The sequence below is a fragment of the Protopterus annectens genome, chromosome 8.part0 (assembly GCF_019279795.1).
Source record: "Protopterus annectens isolate FY-2018-M chromosome 8.part0, PAN1.0, whole genome shotgun sequence".
NCBI classification, from domain to species: Eukaryota; Metazoa; Chordata; order Ceratodontiformes; family Protopteridae; genus Protopterus; species Protopterus annectens.
In genome coordinates, this window is record NC_056741.1 from 1,218,330,965 (window position 1) to 1,218,350,842 (window position 19,878).

The 19,878-nt window shown below is 48.4% G+C and overlaps 1 protein-coding gene across 1 annotated transcript in view; it reads right to left on the reverse strand.

Annotated features, from left to right (window-relative positions):
- ADAR (adenosine deaminase RNA specific) overlaps window positions 1-19,878 on the reverse strand; it is a gene marked incomplete in the record, with an annotated part of 1,768,745 nt that overhangs the window by 408,000 nt on the left and 1,340,867 nt on the right. The window contains 1 exon segment of the mRNA XM_044079403.1: window positions 18,516-18,698. Within this exon segment, the coding sequence (XP_043935338.1) occupies window positions 18,516-18,698 (183 nt within the window).

Below are 19,878 nucleotides of genomic sequence, written 5' to 3' on the forward strand. Positions count from 1 at the left end.
ACTTTGCCTCTGGGCACCTCTGATTCAAGGGTGAGAAAATCCCAGAGTGTCCAGGGAATACTGAGACTTCTGGAACCACATCTTTTGCCCTCGCTGATTCCAGGAAGGCTCCTTCAGTCGCATGTGAGAGGAGTCGCATGGACATGTTTGAAACGGTTAAGGTAGCCCACCCTCGCAGAGAACGCAGCTCTGTCCTCCTGCAACATGTACTTTGGGGGAGACTCAGCCAGTTTCTAAACCAGGTCATGCTGTAGTCTAGTAACGTGGGCCAGATAGTTCAGCTCCCTGATGGAAAAGGTCGCTGACACAAACCTACTTCCCTAGGCGGTCCATCATTCTAGACTCACAGTCAGGGGGATGGACAGAGGAACTCTCCTGGGCTAGTTCCATTTTGGTGGCGGCTGCTACCACTATACCGTCTACAGGGGACCGTTTAGTCCACGCCGGTCTGTAGGGGGGCTCAATATTTTGTCCAGGCATTTAGGGATTGATTCCAGTGTCCGGCTCCTTCCAAGTCAGCGAGGAGACCAAGTCCACCAAGAGATCCGTGGGAGGGGACACCCAGGAAGTAGAAGGGCCCATGTTGAAAGCCTCCAGGAACACAGATTCACCAGAGGAAGGTTTTGGGGCGGACCAACCTCCCCACTGGCGCAGGATTTCCATGATGTCACTGAAGGAGACATCCTCAGGAGGTCACCTGGGGGAACCTTCCCCATCATCCAAATCCGTGTCCTCAGTGAGGGACTCTGGGGATGAGTCCAAGTTCCTCCTCTTGCACGTATGCTTGCGAGGAACCTCTCCGGTGGGGTTTCCGGAGGGAACTCGCAAACCACTTGCTCCTCAGGGGAATCGCCTGGGGCGCCTCGAGCACGGGGTGTCCTTGTGGTAAAATGATGAAATTCACACACAAAGTAAGAGGAGTCTGGGTGGAGTCCGAAAATATAGTCAGGGGCCTCAATCCATTGGAGAAAACTACTTCTACAAGACTGAGGGAGAGTGGGCTTCCTGGGACACCATTAAGGGAACTGCTCTCAACGGATAAGAAGCGAGAATCGGAGCCAGGCCTGAAAGACTGCGCTCCAAGGTGGGAACCCTGACCCGAAAACGTCAGAGCCGATAGAAACAGCTCCACCCCCACAGATCTGACACCCAGGCTCTGGCTCAGATCCGAACCAGTCAGACCCAACACAGAGCAAGCAGCTGCCAACATTGAGGAGACAGGTACGGTCAACGCTAACCCCCTGACTAGGGCCATCCTCTGATCCATGTACTCAAACCAGTGGTCGGATCGGAGATATTGGTGTAAAGAAGGGAAGCAAGCTCCCACCTCCAGAGGGAGAGGGGGCTGGCAAGGCTCCCATCTGAATTTGTGTGTGAATAAATATCTGCATCATTTTATCCATGTCGACTTCAGAGAGGCTGCGGGTGGACCACAACAAAGCCACAGACTCCAGACCTGGCAGGTCGAGGAACCGAGCCTCTAAAGGGTGGTCAGGGCTCCTCCGGCTCTGGAGAAAAACTAGGAGATCGGAGCTTAGGGGTGTCACGGTGCCTAGACTGACTTTTAGTAGGAGGTCCTGATAGAGCCGAAAGGTCCGGGGACCTCTTTCTCTTTTCTGGTCAGTAGTCTCTCTCTCCTTCTATGCCTTTTCTGTGCTCCGCTTCCACAGGCTTAGAGGTAGGAGGATGAGTACCAGCCTGGGAGAGAGAAGGAAGGACAAGAGTAGAAGGAGAGGCGGCCACAGCAACAGCTGTGACCGAAGCAGAAGAGGAGGCGGCCGTCTCCATAGAAGGGATCAGGCCCTTCATAACTAATTTGGCCTCCCGATCCACAAGGGCGCGCGGGTTCAAACCAGCGCAAATAGAACAATCGGTGGCTAAATGGGCTGCACCCAAACAGCACACAAAGAGTGTGGCCATCAGCAGGTGACAGTTTGTGGCCATACTCAGTGCAACTCTTAAAAACTTGTTTGGGTAGATCTGCCATGTCCCACAACAAGAACAAACTAACAAGTTTTAAACAAAGGAGTTCTAAACAAAAGTTTTAATCAACGCACGCCACTCACCACACACTCAGACAAGCACACGGAAGGCTGGGGGGGGGGGGATATAAAACTACCTAACTAAGAAAAAGGCCTTAAACTCTATGCACCAGCGAGGGGAGGAAGAGAGGAAACCTACACTAGCAAGTACACATGCACAAAACACTAATCAAAGATAGAAACCCTACTCAAAACCTGGAGCTCAAGAATCACGATACTTAGGCTAGCCGCGGCAAACAAGATCTGGGGGATGGAAGGTAGTGGTGGTGTATTTTAGGTAAGGGGAAGAGCTTGGAGCAGATGGTAGTGAAGTTGTCGGCTCAGATCAGATACAGATCGGGTACCCACAGGTTGAAGATCAAATGAAGTAAACTACTTCAGATCTCTAAACAACTCTCTAACTTAAATAAGTTGTGAGAAACCGGCCTAGAAAAAAGAATGGCCACTAATAACAAAGCACTCTCAACTTTTAAACTACCTAATACTAGAACTCATTAAAAGCTAAGAAATAGCAAGAAAAATTAATAACTATTTAGAAATATCGAGGAAAAAGAAATAAATAAATTTCACTTATAATGGCCAGACCTGTTGAACTCCTGACCTGTTGCAGCAGCAAATAAGATCTGAGGGAATTACCACTGCATCATGGGATAGGGAGTAGGCCATGAGCTGCTTGAAGACCTCGAGCTTTGTATTTGGCTAAGTCGGAACAGAGGATAGTACAGTTGTGTACACTTACCATAAATGTAGATGTTCGAGTGTATTCACTGTTGCAGTCATTACATTTGGGTTATCTGCTTGCAGGTAGCCCCCAGCCGGCCTGAATGTCAAAATCTTGGATTCCTGCGTCGGATGCAGTCCCTTCTTCCATGACGTCAGGGGTATAAAACATGCAGCCGACGCCATCACCGCTGAGAAAGGCTGTAGAGGTAGTAGATGTAGCCCTGGTGGAATGTGATATTATCCCCTGTGGGGTAGGTTTTCCATGGTGCTTATAGCAGAAATTAATGCAATGGGCTATCCACTTAGAAATGATTTGCTTAGAAATGGCCTTCCCCTCTGCCACTGCAGCAAAGCCAACTAGCAGCTGTTCAGATTTTCTGAGGCGTTTAGTCCTGTCCAAATAATATCTAAGTTGCCTGTGCACGTCCAAAGAGTGCAGTATCCACTCTCCTTTGTTTTGTGGATTTGGGAAAAGTAGGCAAATAAATGGACTGATTAAGGGCCACACTAGACACCACCTTGGGCATAAAGGAAGGACTGGTTCTGAGGGACACCCTGTCTGCATGGAAGAAGATGAATGGCTTCATTGCCATGAGGGCCTGTAATTCAGACACTCTTCTTGCTGAAGTGATGGCTAGAAGGAAGGCCGTTTACCAAGAAAGGAATTTCAACTCTGCAGTTGCAGCTGGCTCAAAAGGAGATGCACTGAGCTTTTCCAATACAAAATTAAGGTCCCAGACTGGAGTAGGGGCTCTCCTGGGTGGTCAAATTTTTGGCCCCTCTGAGGAATTGCTTTAGCAGGGGGTGACAGAATGACATTAACACCTGCTTACTGAGGGATATTATTTGAGAGCTCAAGGAATTAGTCAGGCTGTAAGGTTCAGGGTTTGAAGTTGAGGGTGCAAAATCTGGCCCTCCTGCTGGGACAGCAGGGAAGGGGTTTGAGGCAGGTGCCATGGTTCCAGCAGTAACATACTGCGCAAGAGGGGGTACCAGTGTTGGCGTGGTCAGTCTGGTGCAATCAGTATTGTCCGTGGTTTGTCCTGTTTCTTCTTGAGCAGAACGTTCGAGAGGAGAGGCAGAGGGGGGAAGGCATAAACTGAGAGGCTTTCCCAGGTGAAGGACAGGGCATCCACTTTCCAAGCTTGACTGTCGGAAGTCCTTGTGCAGAATTTGTCCAATTGGTAGTTCTGAGGGGAGGCAAACAAGTCTCTCTGGATTCCCCCATTTGTTTCTCAAAAGGTTGAATATCTTGGGTTCCAGTTTCCACTCGTGTGGGTCCATGAGATTTCTGCTTAGGTAGTCTGCCAGTAAATTTAACTTGCCTGACAGGAACTGAGCTTGTAGGTGCACTTGGTAGCTCAAGGCTGTGTTCCACAGAGCCATGGCTAGTCTGCAGAGAGGGTACAAGTGGGTCCCCCCCTGCTTGTTTATGTACCACATAACAGTGGTGGTGTGTCTGTCTTTACCAATAATTGTCCGGGAAGAATGTGGTTCTTGAAGGCTGTCAGGGAATTCTGTACAGCTAACATTTCTTTTTGACTGATAATGCAGGTATATCTGACTTGGGTTCCATTTGCCCTGAATGCACTGCCCTGCCAACTGAGCCCCCCATGCATAGTCTGATGAGTCTGTTAGGGTTTGGGAGGTAGAGTGAATGGGAGCCCCTTGTTGTGGTAGCAGGCCTCTGGCCACCAAAGAAACTGTCTTTATGCAAGGAATGATAGGAATCATTGATTCCAGGTCCTGAGAATATTGACACCATAGGCTTTTTAGATACCATTGTAGTTTCCTCAAATGCAGTCTTGCATATAGAATTAGAAGAATGCAAGAGGCCATGAATCCTAGGGCTTGCAGGATTTTCCTTGTAGACAGCTGGGTCTTTGTGGCCAGTAGTATGAAGTAGGCTGTCAAATAAACTTGTTTCTCTGGCGTGAGGTAAGCCATCTAGGAAGTTGTGTTCAAGCTTGCTCCCAAGAATACAATTTGTTAGCAGGGTACTAGATGAGATTTATTTTCGTTTATGGTGCACCCCAGTGAGGTTAGAAGTTTCTTTACAAATGCCAGATGTTTTAGTAGCATGTCCTGGCTTTCTGCCTGAATTAGACAATCACCAGGTATGGGCATGTTTGAATACTTCTTTGCCTGCAAATTGCAATGACTGGAGCTAGACACTTTGTGAATACCCTGGGCGCAGTAGATAAGCCAAAGGGAAGTGCAGAGAACTGATAGTGCATGGAGCCTGCTCTGAAGCGTAGGTATTTCCTGCAAGATTCCCTTATTGGAATGTACAGGTAAGCTTCCTGTAAGTCTAAGGTTGCCAACCAGGCATCCTTGCCTAGGCATAGGAAGAAGCTGTTGAAGTGTTACAATTTTGAATTTTGGGATTACCAAAAAAGTGTTTAAAACAGAGAGGTCCAGGTTAGGACGCCAGGAGCTGTCTTTTCTGGGTACCAGGAAAAGTCTTGAGTAAAAACCTTGTCCCCTTTCTTCTGCTGGGACAGGTTGAATAGCCCTGATACTTAGAAGAGAGAGAACCTGCTGTTGAGCCTCTGCCCACTGATTTGGGGATAGGTCTGGCCAACCGTTTGGGGTTGGTAAGGTGTGGAAGTGGAATCTGTATCCTTGCAAAACTATATTTAAAACCCATTTGTCCTGGGTAATGAGTTCCCAGTTTTTTGCAGGGAGATCTTTCCCCCTAAGGGAGCAGGCAGTTGAGCAAGGCTTGGAAGGTTTAAGGTTAAGTCACTGTGACATCTTTCCATAGGAGGGTGTCTTACTACTACCAGCTTTGGAAGTGGAAGCCCCCCCACTGCTTAGACCTGTGAGTACCTTGACACTGTAGCCTAGGTGGTCTGCTGTTCCTGGGTTTGGACTGAAGGCTTGGAAGAGACAGGAAAGGACCAATTCTTAGAAGGCCAATGCCTGCAAAATCTAGGAGGCTGTACTTGCAGAAAATCTGTAAAACAAAGACATTGGTAATCTCCAGACTCTGGAGCCTACTCAGTTTGGATTTGTATAAGGCAGATCATGTCTCCTAAACCTGATTGACTTCTTTGAAGCAGTCACCAAAGCCATAGATGTAAAATGGTTCACACAGCTTATCTAGATCTCGCCAAGGCTTTCAACACCATCCCCCACTCTGGAATTATAGATAAGCTCACTAAACTAGGTATAAATCCCTATTTCACAAGATGGGTTGCCAACTGGCTCACAGACAGAACCCACACTGTAAAAGTAGCGGATTCCAAATCCGACATCAGACCAGTGACAAGTGGAGTACCACAGGGTTCAGTCCTGGGTCCTCTCCTCTTTGGTATCTACTTCTCTGAAGTGCAGGCCAACACAGAAGGTCTTTGGCTAACAAAGTTTGCAGATGACTGCAAACTAGGAGCCATAATCGAAACTCCTAACGATGTGGACAAACTAAAAAAGGGCCCCACTGAGATAGATACCTGGTGATAAATGCCATGGCCTGAAGCTCAATGCCAAATAGTATATAGTCATCCCCTTTGGTAAAAACTCTGTACCCATGAACTACCACATAGCTGGTAGTCTACTTAATGCCAAATATGTGATGAGACCTTGGGACACAGGTGGAAAGTAGTCTCTCCTTTGATAATCACATCGCCACTGTGGTCAGGAAATCCTTCTACGTGGCTAATCTCATCACAAAAGGAATCTCATCCAGAAAAAAAAAAAAGAGGTCATTGTTCCCCTCTACTCATCACTCATTAGACCCATTATAGAGTACAACGCCCGTTTTGGTATGTACCTGACAAGACATCTACAACAACTGGAAAGACCACAGAAATACCTCACAAAGAGGATTACTGGCCTCAAACAGATGCCCTATGCAGACTGTCTCAAAAAACTACAGCTTTACTCAATCGCATATCGCCTACTTAGGGGCGATCTCTGCCTAACATACAAAGCTATGTCAAACCCAGAGCTGTTGGACATGCTCCACTTAACGAAATCACAATCCGTCCGAGCTACACGCTCTAGGGACCTTAACCTTGTCACTCCCAAACCCAGGAACCCCACTCGGCCTTCCTGAGAACACTGGAAAATATGAAGGTCTCTCCAAACACCATTATATTGGGCGACTTCAACTACCCAAACAGACTGGGAGCATTACTCTAGCTCCAACACCCTAGCCCAAAGGTTCCTAGAATTTATAAACTCAAATGCTATGGAACAACTTGTTACCACTACCACAAGAGGGGAAAACATACTGGACCTGATCATCACCAACATGGGGACTCTATGCTCCAGACCAGAAGTGTATCCCTCACTGTTAAGATCAGACCATAAACTAATCTCACTGGATATTCACATCCCGACCCCACCCCCTGCCCAGAAAACCACAGTGGAAAAACTTCTCTAAAGCAAATTTCACACTCCTCAAACCCGAGGTGGAATCCTTCAAAGCCCCCGAAGCCTGTGGAAAATACGGCCCAGACCGCAGAATCCTTTATAAATGCATTCTATGAACACCTTCAGGAATGCATGGCTCATGCAATCCCAAATAAAACCAAGACCCAATCCTCCAAAGGCAGACATCCTGTCTGGTGGACCCCAGCCATAAACAAACTATACAATAGAAGGAGAAAGCTACTACATGATAGAGCAAAATACCACAAAGGGAAGGCATCTCTGATCAGTATTAGCAAAAAACTACGGGCACTCATAAAACCGTCTAAGGCCAGCTTCGAGAGAAAAATTGCACAGGACACTAAGGATAATCACAAGGCTTTCTTTAGTTATGTTAGGAACCTGGGTGGGAATTCCCAGATATGCTCAGAATTACTCCAAAATGACAAAAAATACATCAAACCCACAGACACTGCCAACATCCTAGCTGACAGGTTCAGCGCAAACTTCTCCCCCCTCCCCACCAAAAGGGCAAATATCTATCCCAGCAGAGTGCTGCCCCCCTGACATCTCAGATGCTCAGGTAAGAGCCACCCTCTCTAAAGCAAAAAACACAGCATCAATGGGACCAGACGGTGTCCCGGGCTGCGTCCTACATGAACTCCAAGAAGAGCTAAACCCAAACATAAAATTAGAAGTTATGTACTTACCATAACGTTCCATCTGAGTAGGTGGATTCATTTGTCTGCAACCTGTGGGTCATGGATCTGATATCAGATCCGAACCGGCATGGTTTATCCAGCTATGGATCCGAGCTCCTAGCCCCTCCCCTCCCCCATATGTCCTGCTCTCCCTACATGACCTCAGATCGAGTTTGCCCTGTATCAAATACCCTAGCAAAGGGTAACACATTCTATGCAGGAAACTGACAAGGCCAGGGGGATAGGAGGGCGGGATGGTTGCAGACAAATGAATCCACCTACTCAGATGGAACGTTATGGTAAGTACATAACTTCTAAATCTGAAGTAGGAGATTCATTTGTCAGCAACCTGTGGGACAGAGTCCCCAGCAACCTGAGTCTTGGGCGGCCGTCATGGAAGGATATTCCGGAGCACCGCGGAGCCAAAGGATGCTCTACCTCTAGACGTGATATCTAGCTTGTAATGAGAAATAAAGGTATGAGATGAAGCCCAAGTGGCTGCTGAACAAATGTCATCCAGAGGAATCCTAGCCTTAAAGGCCGCTGAGGTAGAAACAGACCGGGTTGAATGAGCATGGACTCCGTCCGGTGCGGTCCTCCCGGAAGCTTGGTAAGCTAATAGAATACACTGGGAAATCCAGCGTGACAAGGAGACTTTGGAAATTGGTTTACCCAGATTGAATTTAGCAAAGGAAATGAACAATTGGTCGGATTGCCTGTGACCAGCTGTCCCGTTAAGATAAAAAAGTTGCCTGTGAACATCCAATGAATGCAGCTTGTACTCGCCTTTGTTCTGATATTTAGGAAAGAAAACAGGGAGGTTTATGGACTGATTAATGTTTGCTTCCGAAGCTACTTTAGGAAGAAAAGAGGGATTGATCCTGAGGTACACGCGGTCCGGATGGAAGATCAAGTAAGGCGGCTTCACGGACAGGGCTTGAAGTTCCGAAACTCGTTTGGCTGAAGTAATGGCTACTAAAAATGCAGTCTTAAGAGATAAGAATTTTAGATCTACTGTGGCAGGCTCAAGGGGAGCGGTCAAGGCCTGAAGAACCAAGGAAAGATCCCATGGTGGAACCGCCTGCTTGACAGGGGGTCTAAGCAGAAAGGTGCCTTTTAGGAAGATTTTACATAACTTGGCAGACATAAGAGGCCCAGAGTCATGACCAACATGATAATGAGAAATGGCCGCTTGCTGAACTTTGACCATGAAACTACTGGCGCCATCATTAAAAAGAGTGGTAAGGAAGTCTAGCACCAAAGGAAGGGGAACCGTGAAGGATCTAGACCCTGCCGTTCCGCCCAAATGGAGAAACGCTTCCATTTACTGCGGTAAATTTTTCTGGTAGAGGGTTTATGAGCCGCTACCAGAATGGCCTTAACGGGAGACGAGATACCGGGAGTCCTGATTAGGAGTGGAACTGGAGCAGCCAAGCAGTCAGCTTCACTTTGCCCAGGTTCGGAGTTGGTAGGTTCGATGGATGTGATATCAGATCCGGAATGGGATCTAGAATCCAAGGTGGATTCACTGAGTGAGACCTTAGGTAAGGGAACCAGATCTGCCGAGGCCAGAATGGGGCTATGAGGATCATTCTGCACCCCAACCGAGAGGCTTTCTGAAGAACCTGGAGCATCAGAGGCAAGGGGGTATGAAGAAGACCGGGAGGCCAAGCATGCACCAGAGCTGCCTCTCGGGAATCCCCTGGAGGAGGGATTAGAGCGAAAAAACTGTCGCACTTGGTGTTTAAGGGAGAAGCAAAGAGATCGCAACAAGGAGTTCCCCACTGTGCGAAGATACGTTTCGCTACTTGAGCATTGAGAGACCACTTGTACGGGGAGAGAATGGTGCAACTGAGCTTGTCCGCAAGGATGTTGGACCGACCCGGAATGTGCGTTGCGATGAGAAAGCAGTTGGTGGAGATCCCCCATTCCCACACTCTCATGGCTTCTGGACATAAAGGGTAAGACCTGGTTCCGCCCTGTTTGTTGATGTACCAGACCACCGACATGTTGTCTGACTGAATCGCAACTGTTCCCAGGGGAAGAAAGGCTTGCAGTGCTTGCAACGCCAATAGCACCGCTCTCATCTCCAGAACATTGATATGCAGGGAGGTCTCAGTCGTTCCACGTGCCTTGGACCATCCGGCCCGCAAAATGCCCCCCCCCCCCCCAAGGTGGGAGGCGTCCGTGGTCACTGGGGCGAGAGGGGGAGATGCACAAAAGGGGCGGCCTCCGTGGAGATCCTGGGAATGGAGCCACCACAAGAGAGACCGCCTGCAAGCCTTGCTGATTGCAATGGGGTGATGCAGGGGGAGAGAAAGATATGACCATTGTACTAGAAGTGTCCACTGAAGAACCCGCATGTTCAAGCGGGCAAGTGGGAGAAGAGAAATCGCTGCCACCATGGACCCTAGTGCCCTCAGGACCAATTCCGCCGGAACTGAGCTGGAGTGGAGGATGGCCCGCACCTGGAGTCGCAGATTCCGAACTCTGTCGGTTGTGAGAAAGGCCCTTAACTTCCTCGTGTCTAACCTGGCACCTATGAATTCTATCAACTGAGTAGGGGCTAGGTTGGACTTTCTTACGTTTATCGTGATGCCTAGGCCGGGAGCTAGATGAAGAAAGGAGTCTCTTGCCAAGGATAGTAGATGCCTTGTTGGGGCGGTGAGAAGCCAGTCGTCCAGGTACGGAAAGCCTGCACCCCCTGAAGCCTCAGGTGGGTCGCAACCACTGCTAACACTTTGGTGAACATCCTGGGGGCTGTGGTGAGACCAAAGGGAAGGACCCTGAACTGGTAGTGACTGGCTCCCAGCCAGAAGCGAAGAAACCTCCTGGATTGTCTGTCCATTAGTATGTGGTAGTACGCATCCTTGAGGTCTATAGAGCACATCCATTGATTCTCTCCCAGAAGGGGGAGGATGGACTGCAAAGTGACCATCCGGAACTTCTCCTTGGGAACTGCCAGGTTTAATAGGGACAGGTCTAAAATTGGTCTTAGGTCCCCCGTCTTTTTTGGCACTAAAAAGAACCTGGAGTAGAACCCTGATCCAATCTGGTCTGGGGGGGATGGGCTGGATGGCTCTTTTCCTCAGCAGATGGCCAATTTCTGCTGAAGCGGCCTCCCTCTGATCGGGTGGAACGTCGGGGAGAGATTTTAGTTTTGGGACGTGAAGAAAAAGGATTTTGTATCCTCTGGATATAATGCGGAGGACCCAGCGGTCTGATGTAATGGACTCCCATGCCGCTAGGTGCTCGAACGCCCCCGACTGCCTCCAGAGTGGAGCAGTCGGGCAACCCCTCAGGGTTGCTGCGCGGGCCGTTCAGAAAAAGGTTCTCTGGACCCGAAATTCCTGGGAGCCCCTCTGCCTCTGGGGCAGCGCCCTCCCTTGTCCTCCTCTGCCACGGAAGGACTGGTTGTCCGGAGCGGGTTGGGATTGCTGCGACTTCCGGAACCACATCTTCTGACCTTTTTGGTTCCTAGAGTAGGACCTCTGGGGCACAGAGAAGCGGACTCCGACGGCAGACAGCGTCTTCCCGTCCTTCTCGCTCTGGACCAAAATGTCGCGAACCGTCTTGCCAAAAAGGGCAGAACCGTCAAAAGGGGCGTTCGCGAATGACGCCTTGAAGGGCTCCGTGAAGTCGCAATGGCGGAGCCAGGCCTGGCGTCTCGTGACTAGGCCTACTCCTGCAGCTCTAGCTGCTCCCTCAGTAGCATGGGAAAGTAACTGCATAGATGTATTGGTCACGGAACAAAGAGTGGCCATACGGGTGGAGTGCAAAATTTTGTCCTCCTCAGACATGGACTCTGGGGGGGGATGCAGCGTATTCCGTGATAAGATCTCGCTGCATCCTAACGTGCCAGATAGTTGAGCGCCCTTCACTGAGAAGGTCGCTGAACTAAACATTCGCTTCCCCAAGCGGTCCATCATCCGAGACTCCTTGCTCGGAGGATGAACTGAGGGACTCTCCTGAGCGAGTTCCCTCTTAGTGGCTGCTGCCGTCAACATGGCATCTACCGGGGGTCCCTTGCTCCAGTGGGCACGGTCAGCAGGGGGGCTAAGAATCCTGTCCGGCCTCTTGGGGATTGGCTCCACGGTGTCCGGTTCCTTCCACGCCCTGGTGGTAATGAGGTCCACCAGGGGGTCGGCAGGAGGGGACACCCAAGAGGTAGACGGGCCCGCTTCAAATGCCTCCAAGAACACAGACTCATCCGAGGAAGACTTTGGGACAGACCACCCACCTCTTATCTGAATGGCATTTCCATGATGTCTTCAAAGGAGACATCCTCGGGGGGTGATCTGGGGGAGCCTTCCCCTTCTTCCAAGTCCGTGTCTTCAGTTAAAGACTCGGGGGAGTCTATGTGCCTCCTTTTACACGTGCTTGCGAGGTGCTTCCTCGGGGCTGTCCGAGGAGCCCTCGCAAGCAGTGTCTAGTTCCAAAGAAACTGCTTGGGGCATTGAAACGGGCTGTCCCAGTGGCCGGGTGACGGAAGCCTGACCCAGAGCAGATGGAGTGCGGGACGGAGCCGTAGCAAGTGCCGGGGGTCCGGAAGCCCTCAACAGAGCCCTCCCCACTACATCAAAAGCCGAAGGGGAGCCAGCCTCACCAAAGGATCAGACAGTCGGCTCCCTCGATCCGGAGTGGACCGTAGCCGGCGCCGAGCCCCTCGGATCCGAGGGACCAGTGCGCTCCGACACGGACGGCGCCGAAGGCACACTGAGTCCCCCCGGATCCGAAGCTCGGAGCAAGGCTCCGAAACACTTGAGGGCAGGGTCGGATCCGAAGTACCTAGCACTGTCGGCGCCGACCCACCCCCGGCTCCGAAGCTGCCCGGCTCCGAATGCTCCGAGCCCGGGTAGCGGGTCGGAGAAGGAGCCATGGGCTTGCAAAATGGGGTCGAGCTCCTCCCCGGGGGGAGCACTCCCATCTGCATCTGGGCCTGGATGAACCTTCGCATCATCCGGCCCAGATCAGCGGAGAGACTATAGGTAGACCTCGATGAGGCTACCGAGGTAGGCCTTGAGTACCGCCTCGAAGGAGGTCGGGTCTCCTCCTCCTCAGGCCCCGGTGAAAAGGATGGGGACCGGAGCCGAGAAGGAGAGCCAGCAGCCATAGAGGCCGGAGAAGCCGGCGGGGCCGAGACGGAGGTCTCGCCGCTTATGGTGCTTCTCTCTCCGGTCCTTCTTCGCTTCCTCTCCTCCAACCCGTGAGGGAGTTTGAATCCCGGGAGGAGGAGGGGGAGCAGGTAAGGCAGTAACCACCGGCGGTAACTAACGGGCGGAGGCCGGCAGAGTCCGGGGCAAGAGTCCCGCCAAGACCAGCTTCGACCTCCGCTCCTTCAATGCCCTGGGGTTGAACCCTGCACAGATTGAACATCCAGAGGTGAGGTGTTCAACCCCAAGGCATCGAACGCACAGAGTGTGGCCATCAGCAGGGGATAGCTTATGGCCACACTTGGAGCATTTTGAGAAAATTGCCTTTGGGGCCTCAGACATACTATTTTTTTTTTTTTTTTTTAAAGAAAAAATAAACTAGCACACACACTAAAGGCCCCAAAGAAACACACACTCACACTAGCTATGCGCCAGAGGGGGAGGGTACACAAAATTAAGTTAACTTAACTCAAAAATATAATATATAGAAGGGGAACCTAACACTTTCACACAGTTAAAGTATTTTAAAGTAATAAAAACCCTTTTAAAGTACTAAAAAACCACTTAGCTTATGGAGCTCGAAATCTAGGCTGTCACCATGAACATGGCAAACTAGATCTGAGGTCATGTAGGGTGAGCAGGGCATTATGGGTGAGGGGAGGAGCTAGGAGCTCGGATCCATAGCTGGATAAACCATGCCGGTTCGGATCCGATATCGGATCCATGACCCACAGGTTGCTGACAAATGAATCTCCTACTTCAGATCTACTGTTCAATCTCAGCCTTACTACAGGATATGTACCCAAAGAGTGGCGTACAGCAACAGTGGTCCCTCTCCACAAAGGTGGTGCCTCAACGGATCCTGGAAACTATCGCCCCATAAGCCTGACTAGCTTGGTCTGCAAAGCTATGGAAAGGATCATTATGGACCTCATAAATAAATATATTGGGGACCTACAGACACTGGATCCTACCCAGTTCGGCTTTGTTAAGGGAAGATCCTGCCTCTTAAACCTGGTCGATTTCTTTGAAACAATCACCAAGGCCATTGACGAGGGGAAGGTGGTCCACACAGCCTACTGGACCTCGCAAAAGCCTTCGATACAATACCCCACTCGGGCATTATAGATAAGCTCACCAGCTTAAATATAAACCCCTATGTCACTAGATGGGTTGCAAACTGGCTCAAGGACAGAACCCACATGGTTAGAATTGCTGGAGCCATGTCAGACTCCAAATCAGTTACAAGTGGCATCCCACAAGGCTCAGTCCTGGGACCTCTCTTGTTCGGTATATATTTCTCGTAGGTACAGTCCAACACGGAAGGACTTTGGCTGACCAAGTTCGCAGATGACTGCAAACTGGGTGCCATAAATCGACTCTCCAGCCGACACGAGCATCCTCCAAAAGGGCCTCATAGAAACAGACAACTGGTGCCAGAGACATGGCCTCAAGCTAAATGCCAAAAAGTGTATAGTCATCCCCTTTGGCAAAAACAAAGTGCCCACAAATTACCACATAGGTGGAAATCCATTAAGTACAGCAGAAGTAATTAGGGACCTGGGGACCCATGTTGACAGCAATCTCTCATTTGACAACCACGTGGCCAAAGTGGTTAGAAAAACATTTTATATAGCCCATCTAATCATGAAGGGATTCACATCTAGATCAGGGGAGGTCATTGTGCCTCTTTACTCATCCCTCATCAGGCCCATAATTGAGTACAATGCCCCTTTTGGGATGTACCTTACCAGACACCTGCAGCAACTGGAAAGACCCCAAAAGTACCTCAACAAGAGGATCAAAGGGCTCAAACAGATGCCATATGCTGCCCAATTAAAGAAACTCCAGCTCTACTCAGTGGCATATCACCTGCTCAGAGGCGATCTGTGCCTGACGATAAGCCATGTCCAACCCGAATTAATGGACATGCTGCACCTCAGAAAATCCAAATCCCATCGAGCTACGCGCTCGAGAGACTTGAACCTCAGCACTGAAATAAATAGGACATGTTGGATGGACAGATTCATAACCCAGAGGCTCCCTTCACTCTGGAATAAAATCCCAGTCCAGGTTAGGCAGAGTCCCTCATTGACTCTCTTCAAGAGGAATCTTGATGAGTGGATGGGAGATCGTAGGTTTACCCCGGGTATCACTTTTGTGTCACTGTTAGACAGAGGCACAGTATACTAACCTCAAAAAAGGGCATAGCAAAATTAATTTAAAATGGGTGGCGAAAGCCAAACACACTCTGGCTAGGCTTATAAATGCCCTAGGGCAGATAGCCTAGTATGAACCACAATAAACAGAACATGCTGGAGGGATAGATTCCTGTCCCAGAGACTTCCCATACTCTGGAACAGACCATCTATCTATGTCTAACAGAGCTCCTCATTAGCACTCTTCAAGAAAAATCTCGATGATTGGATGGGAAATAGGAAATTCACCCCGGGGATCACTTCTGTGGCTCTGCTCGACAAGGGCACAGGAAAATAATTTTCTTGGGTGGCGAAAGCCAGGGTACATTTTTTGGCTAGGCTTGTATGGGCCCTAGGGCCGATAGCCTAGTACCTACCTATGAACCTTGCATAGATTTAGCTTTTTTCTTCCATCTTTTTAAGGACTTCTGCTTTGTTGCCAAACAGGCAGTCTTGGTTTAAGGGAGCACCCAGTAATTTAGCTTTAACATGATCTGGCAATTTTTGCTCCTTAAGCCAATCATGACTTCTAAGTACAGACCCAGTGACAGCAGCCCTGCAAGATGCTTCTAAAGAGTCAAAACCACATTGCAAAGTATGTCTACCAACTTTTTCAGCAGAATGCATTAAATCCTGTAATTCTTTATTTTCAGCACAGTTAGGAATCAACATCATTTTCTAATCAAGTAACCCCATAATACGCTGCTGATACTTTAACATATGAAACTGGCAGCTTAAGGCCCTAATGGCCAAAGTAGCAGAAGTGTATACCTTCTTACCCCATCTGTCCAAGGCCCTGGAATCTCTATCAGAGAGGGTAGGGTTTTTGGCAGTAGTAGCCTTAATGCCTTTAGGTCTTTGGTAAATGGTCTTTGGGTCCGCAGTAGGATTCTTGAAGAGGAACTTGTGATAGTCAGGTACCCTAATACCAGTCAGGCTTCCTGGGAGCTGGAGGTAAAGTGTCCGGGGCCAGGCTAGATTCCAAGAAGGCGTCATCTACAATGTCCAGGACAGGAAGGGTAGCTAAAGGCCTGTGTTGAGGGAGGAGTAAGAATTCCCTAAGCCTCTTTTTGGAGTCAGAGTAATCCTGGCTTTTCCAACGGAAATGCTCCCTAAGAGTGTGCAAGGTTTCACAAAAAGAAAAATCTTCTGGAGGGGAAGCAGAGGGAATGGAATCCTCTGCATCAGAATCCTCATAAGTAGATCAGGGCAAATCCTGGTATTCAAAAGAAACAGAAATTTCAGTATCCTAATCAGAAGAAAAATCAGTTCTAGGTCTCTTAGAGGGTGAAGGCTGGCTTCCCCTAATTAAAGTAATAAGGTCTTCAGCCATTCTTATTTGTTTTTTAGGCATAGGGGCCTGACCATGCGGTTTGGACAGTTTTCTAGGTGTGGGTCGAGTTTTAGGCTTTGAAGAAGATGGCGTTGGTTTGAAATGCAAGTCAGTAGGCCTGAATACACCCTCAGAAGCCAATGCCTGCACAGTGGCTCCAGACCCATCCAAGGTAGAGACATCCGCAGGTTCCATAGTCGGAGTATCTTGCGGCATAAATGGGTCTCAGTAGAGGCCTGCGAATCTGAAGTAGCGGGCATCAGGGGCTGCAAATGCACCTGAGTACCGGCAAACTGGCGACTAGCCTAACGGAAGCATCGTCGGCAGCTTTGGACCTATGCGGTCTGCCTGTATCTTTACGTTTTTCAGAATGTCAGTAGTCAGATGGCTTACCGAAGCCATTTCTGGATAGTTAAACAGAGTACCGAAATAATTTGCTGCAAAAAGAAACAGACGACGAACAGTCCGGGGGTTGAATAAGGCACAAAACCGACAGCAATGGACGTCGTGGTCTGGGCCTAAGCAAGGAATGCAGTACGAATGAAAATCTTTATGAGGTATTTGCTTTCCGCAGGTAACACAACATTTACTGACATCGGTTAAGAGCAAGAAAAAGGATTCCCAACAGGGTACTTAGCTTTTTTGAAGACTTCGGTTCTGAAACGAGTCGGCCAACCGGCGCTTGCGAACTGCTTCTGCTTTGGGCACCACGCAGCAAGACTGACTGATGTAATGGCATCGGCTGCATGTTTTATACCCCTGACGACCTGACGTCATGGAAGAAGAGACTGCATCTGACGCAGGAATCTAAGACTTTGATATTCAGGCCGACTGAGGGCTACCTGCAGGCAGATTACCCAAATGTAATGACCAACAGTGAAACACGAAGAACATCGGCTCCGAACCCATCATTGAAAACGAAGGCGAGATGGAACAACTTCACATCAATGGTTTGGTATCTGGGGCCCAGAGCCAAAACACTGATGTTGGACAAACTAAAGACCCCCCACACCCCCATCCAGTCTGGCTTGAGATAAGAACTCTGCTTACCCCCCCCCCCCACCTTGGGTGACTAAAGAACCAGTTGGGTGCTGGAAGGTACCAACATGCACCCCTCTAAGGATGAAGTCAGAATAGCACCTCCACTGCACCCTTCAACTGCCATAAGAAATGTAGTGAGCTCAAATCCTCAATACTAGTATATGAGCAAAACACACATGCAGGATTAAGACTGACATTTTGGAAATCAACGTAACTTCACACCTCCAGGACAGTGAGATCACAACCTGGCCTCATGTTTAAGTGGAGGGAATGCTTTTATCGACATATATGGCTGCGTGTGATGAATCCACCCTCCTGCTGATCCTGCACAACAAGCCTTCAACCACTGTCACCATTTTGTCAGCAAAGCATACCAAAAACTGCTCCACTCAACTGAGGGTCACAGGACTATTTAGCACTAAAGGCACTTCACATTATTCCCACCTCATGCACAATACAGGCAATACTGATGTGGGTACTGGCTTGGAAACACCAACTACACAGACACTTAACATATCTTAGCAAGTGAATGAGGATTATTTGCTGAATATGGGCAGGACTGCTAGCCTACCAGTGAAAACAACAAAAAAGAGGTAATGGGTTCAGGGGTTAGCTATCTATATAGATTCAGCATGTGACATCATTGTTTGTGTCAGCACTGAGTGTATTCAGTTGTACAAACATATAAACAAATGCCATACCATCAACAGGTCAAATTCAAGTGTGAAAAGTCAAATATGGAAGCACATCAGAAAAGCAGCTGTGAGAAAGGGAACTTGAAGATTGCTAGTCTGCATTAAATGTGGAACGTAGTAAATTTTCAAAGTTCAATGTACCAAATTTGAAATGCAACCAAACAGCAAAAACAAGACTTTAAAAATAAAGTTAAATAGCTTCATTAATCTGCCAGTTAAGTATGATCTTACACTTTATATGTCTAAACTTACCTAGAGTAACAGACTGGAGATAGACAGGATAAATGAAGTGAGACAGCAGTGCTCCCTGTAGACCCAGTACATTCCACCGCAAAATTTTATCACTGCAGGACATAGTGCGGAGCCTTTCGCCATGTTGAATTCCATCCCATGTTGGTACAATATCACTGGACTCAACAGGAATAGTTCCCTCCCCTTCAAAGATTGGAAAAAAATATATATACAGCAATAAGCAGAAGCATCAGCAAGACAAAAATCAATCTGAGAATTTCCATCACATTTTTGTGGGAATCTCTATTACTTATACAGAAATACAGTTATACAAGAACTTACTAGAACAGTAGATGTCCTACTTCTTACTCTTGCGGTATCCTTTAAAAATGGGATATCCTACCATGGATAGCAGAACACCCGGCCAGCATACCAAAGCCTTACCTCCCCTCCTAGGTGCCGTATTGTCAGATGTATGTCCTACATCCAATGTCTAAAGTAGTGTGTGAGAGCACCTAATCCTCAGAACTGAAGAACCACAGTACCCTAAGATGAACAGCAAAGTCATGTGCACTGGAGGGGGGGGGGGGCCTCACCCAGAAAGAAGGCAACAAAGACAACAGGGGAAGGATGGAGGAACAGAATATTGTAACAGTGAGAAGTACAACATCTACTGTTATGACAAATTCTTGCACAACTGTACTATGTCCTTCCTCATCACTGATGCAGCATTGTCTACAAGTAGGAAAGCACAAAAGTTAGTGGAGAGGATGGCAGAAGGAAGCCATAGAGGAGCCTTCTAGAAACCCATGTAAAATGTCCCCTGCAAAACCCGCTCTGGCTCTACAAACATTAAACTTGTAATGTTTAGTAAATAGGACCAAGTAGCAGGTTCTAACTTGGATCTACTATCCAGACCCCTAGAAAAATGCAGCAGAAGAGGCAACCACTCCAGTACAATGAGCACAAACAGAAGAAAGTTACTTGCTATGAAAAGAATACCAAAACAAAATGGCCTTAGATAGCTATCAGGAGATGGTTTACTTAGAAACAGCCAAACCCAATTTCCTGCGTGAAAAGAAACAAAAAGCTGCTCAGATTTCCTGATATCTTTATTCTTCTCTAGATAATATCTGACCTGCTAAGTAAATCTAAGGTGTGAAGACTTCTCTTGCTATCATTCTGTGGACAGGGGAAATAAGGAATATGAACAGTCGGATTCAGGGACAAATTATCAACCTTGTGCATAAAAGGAGGGCTGGTACGAATACACTCTCTTTCCTTGTGGAAAAAAAAAAAAAGCTCAGAGATCATCTAAGAACTGCTAACAGTAGTCTTCCAGGTACACTGTTTTAAGGAAAAAGAAACTGCAGGTTCAAAAGGA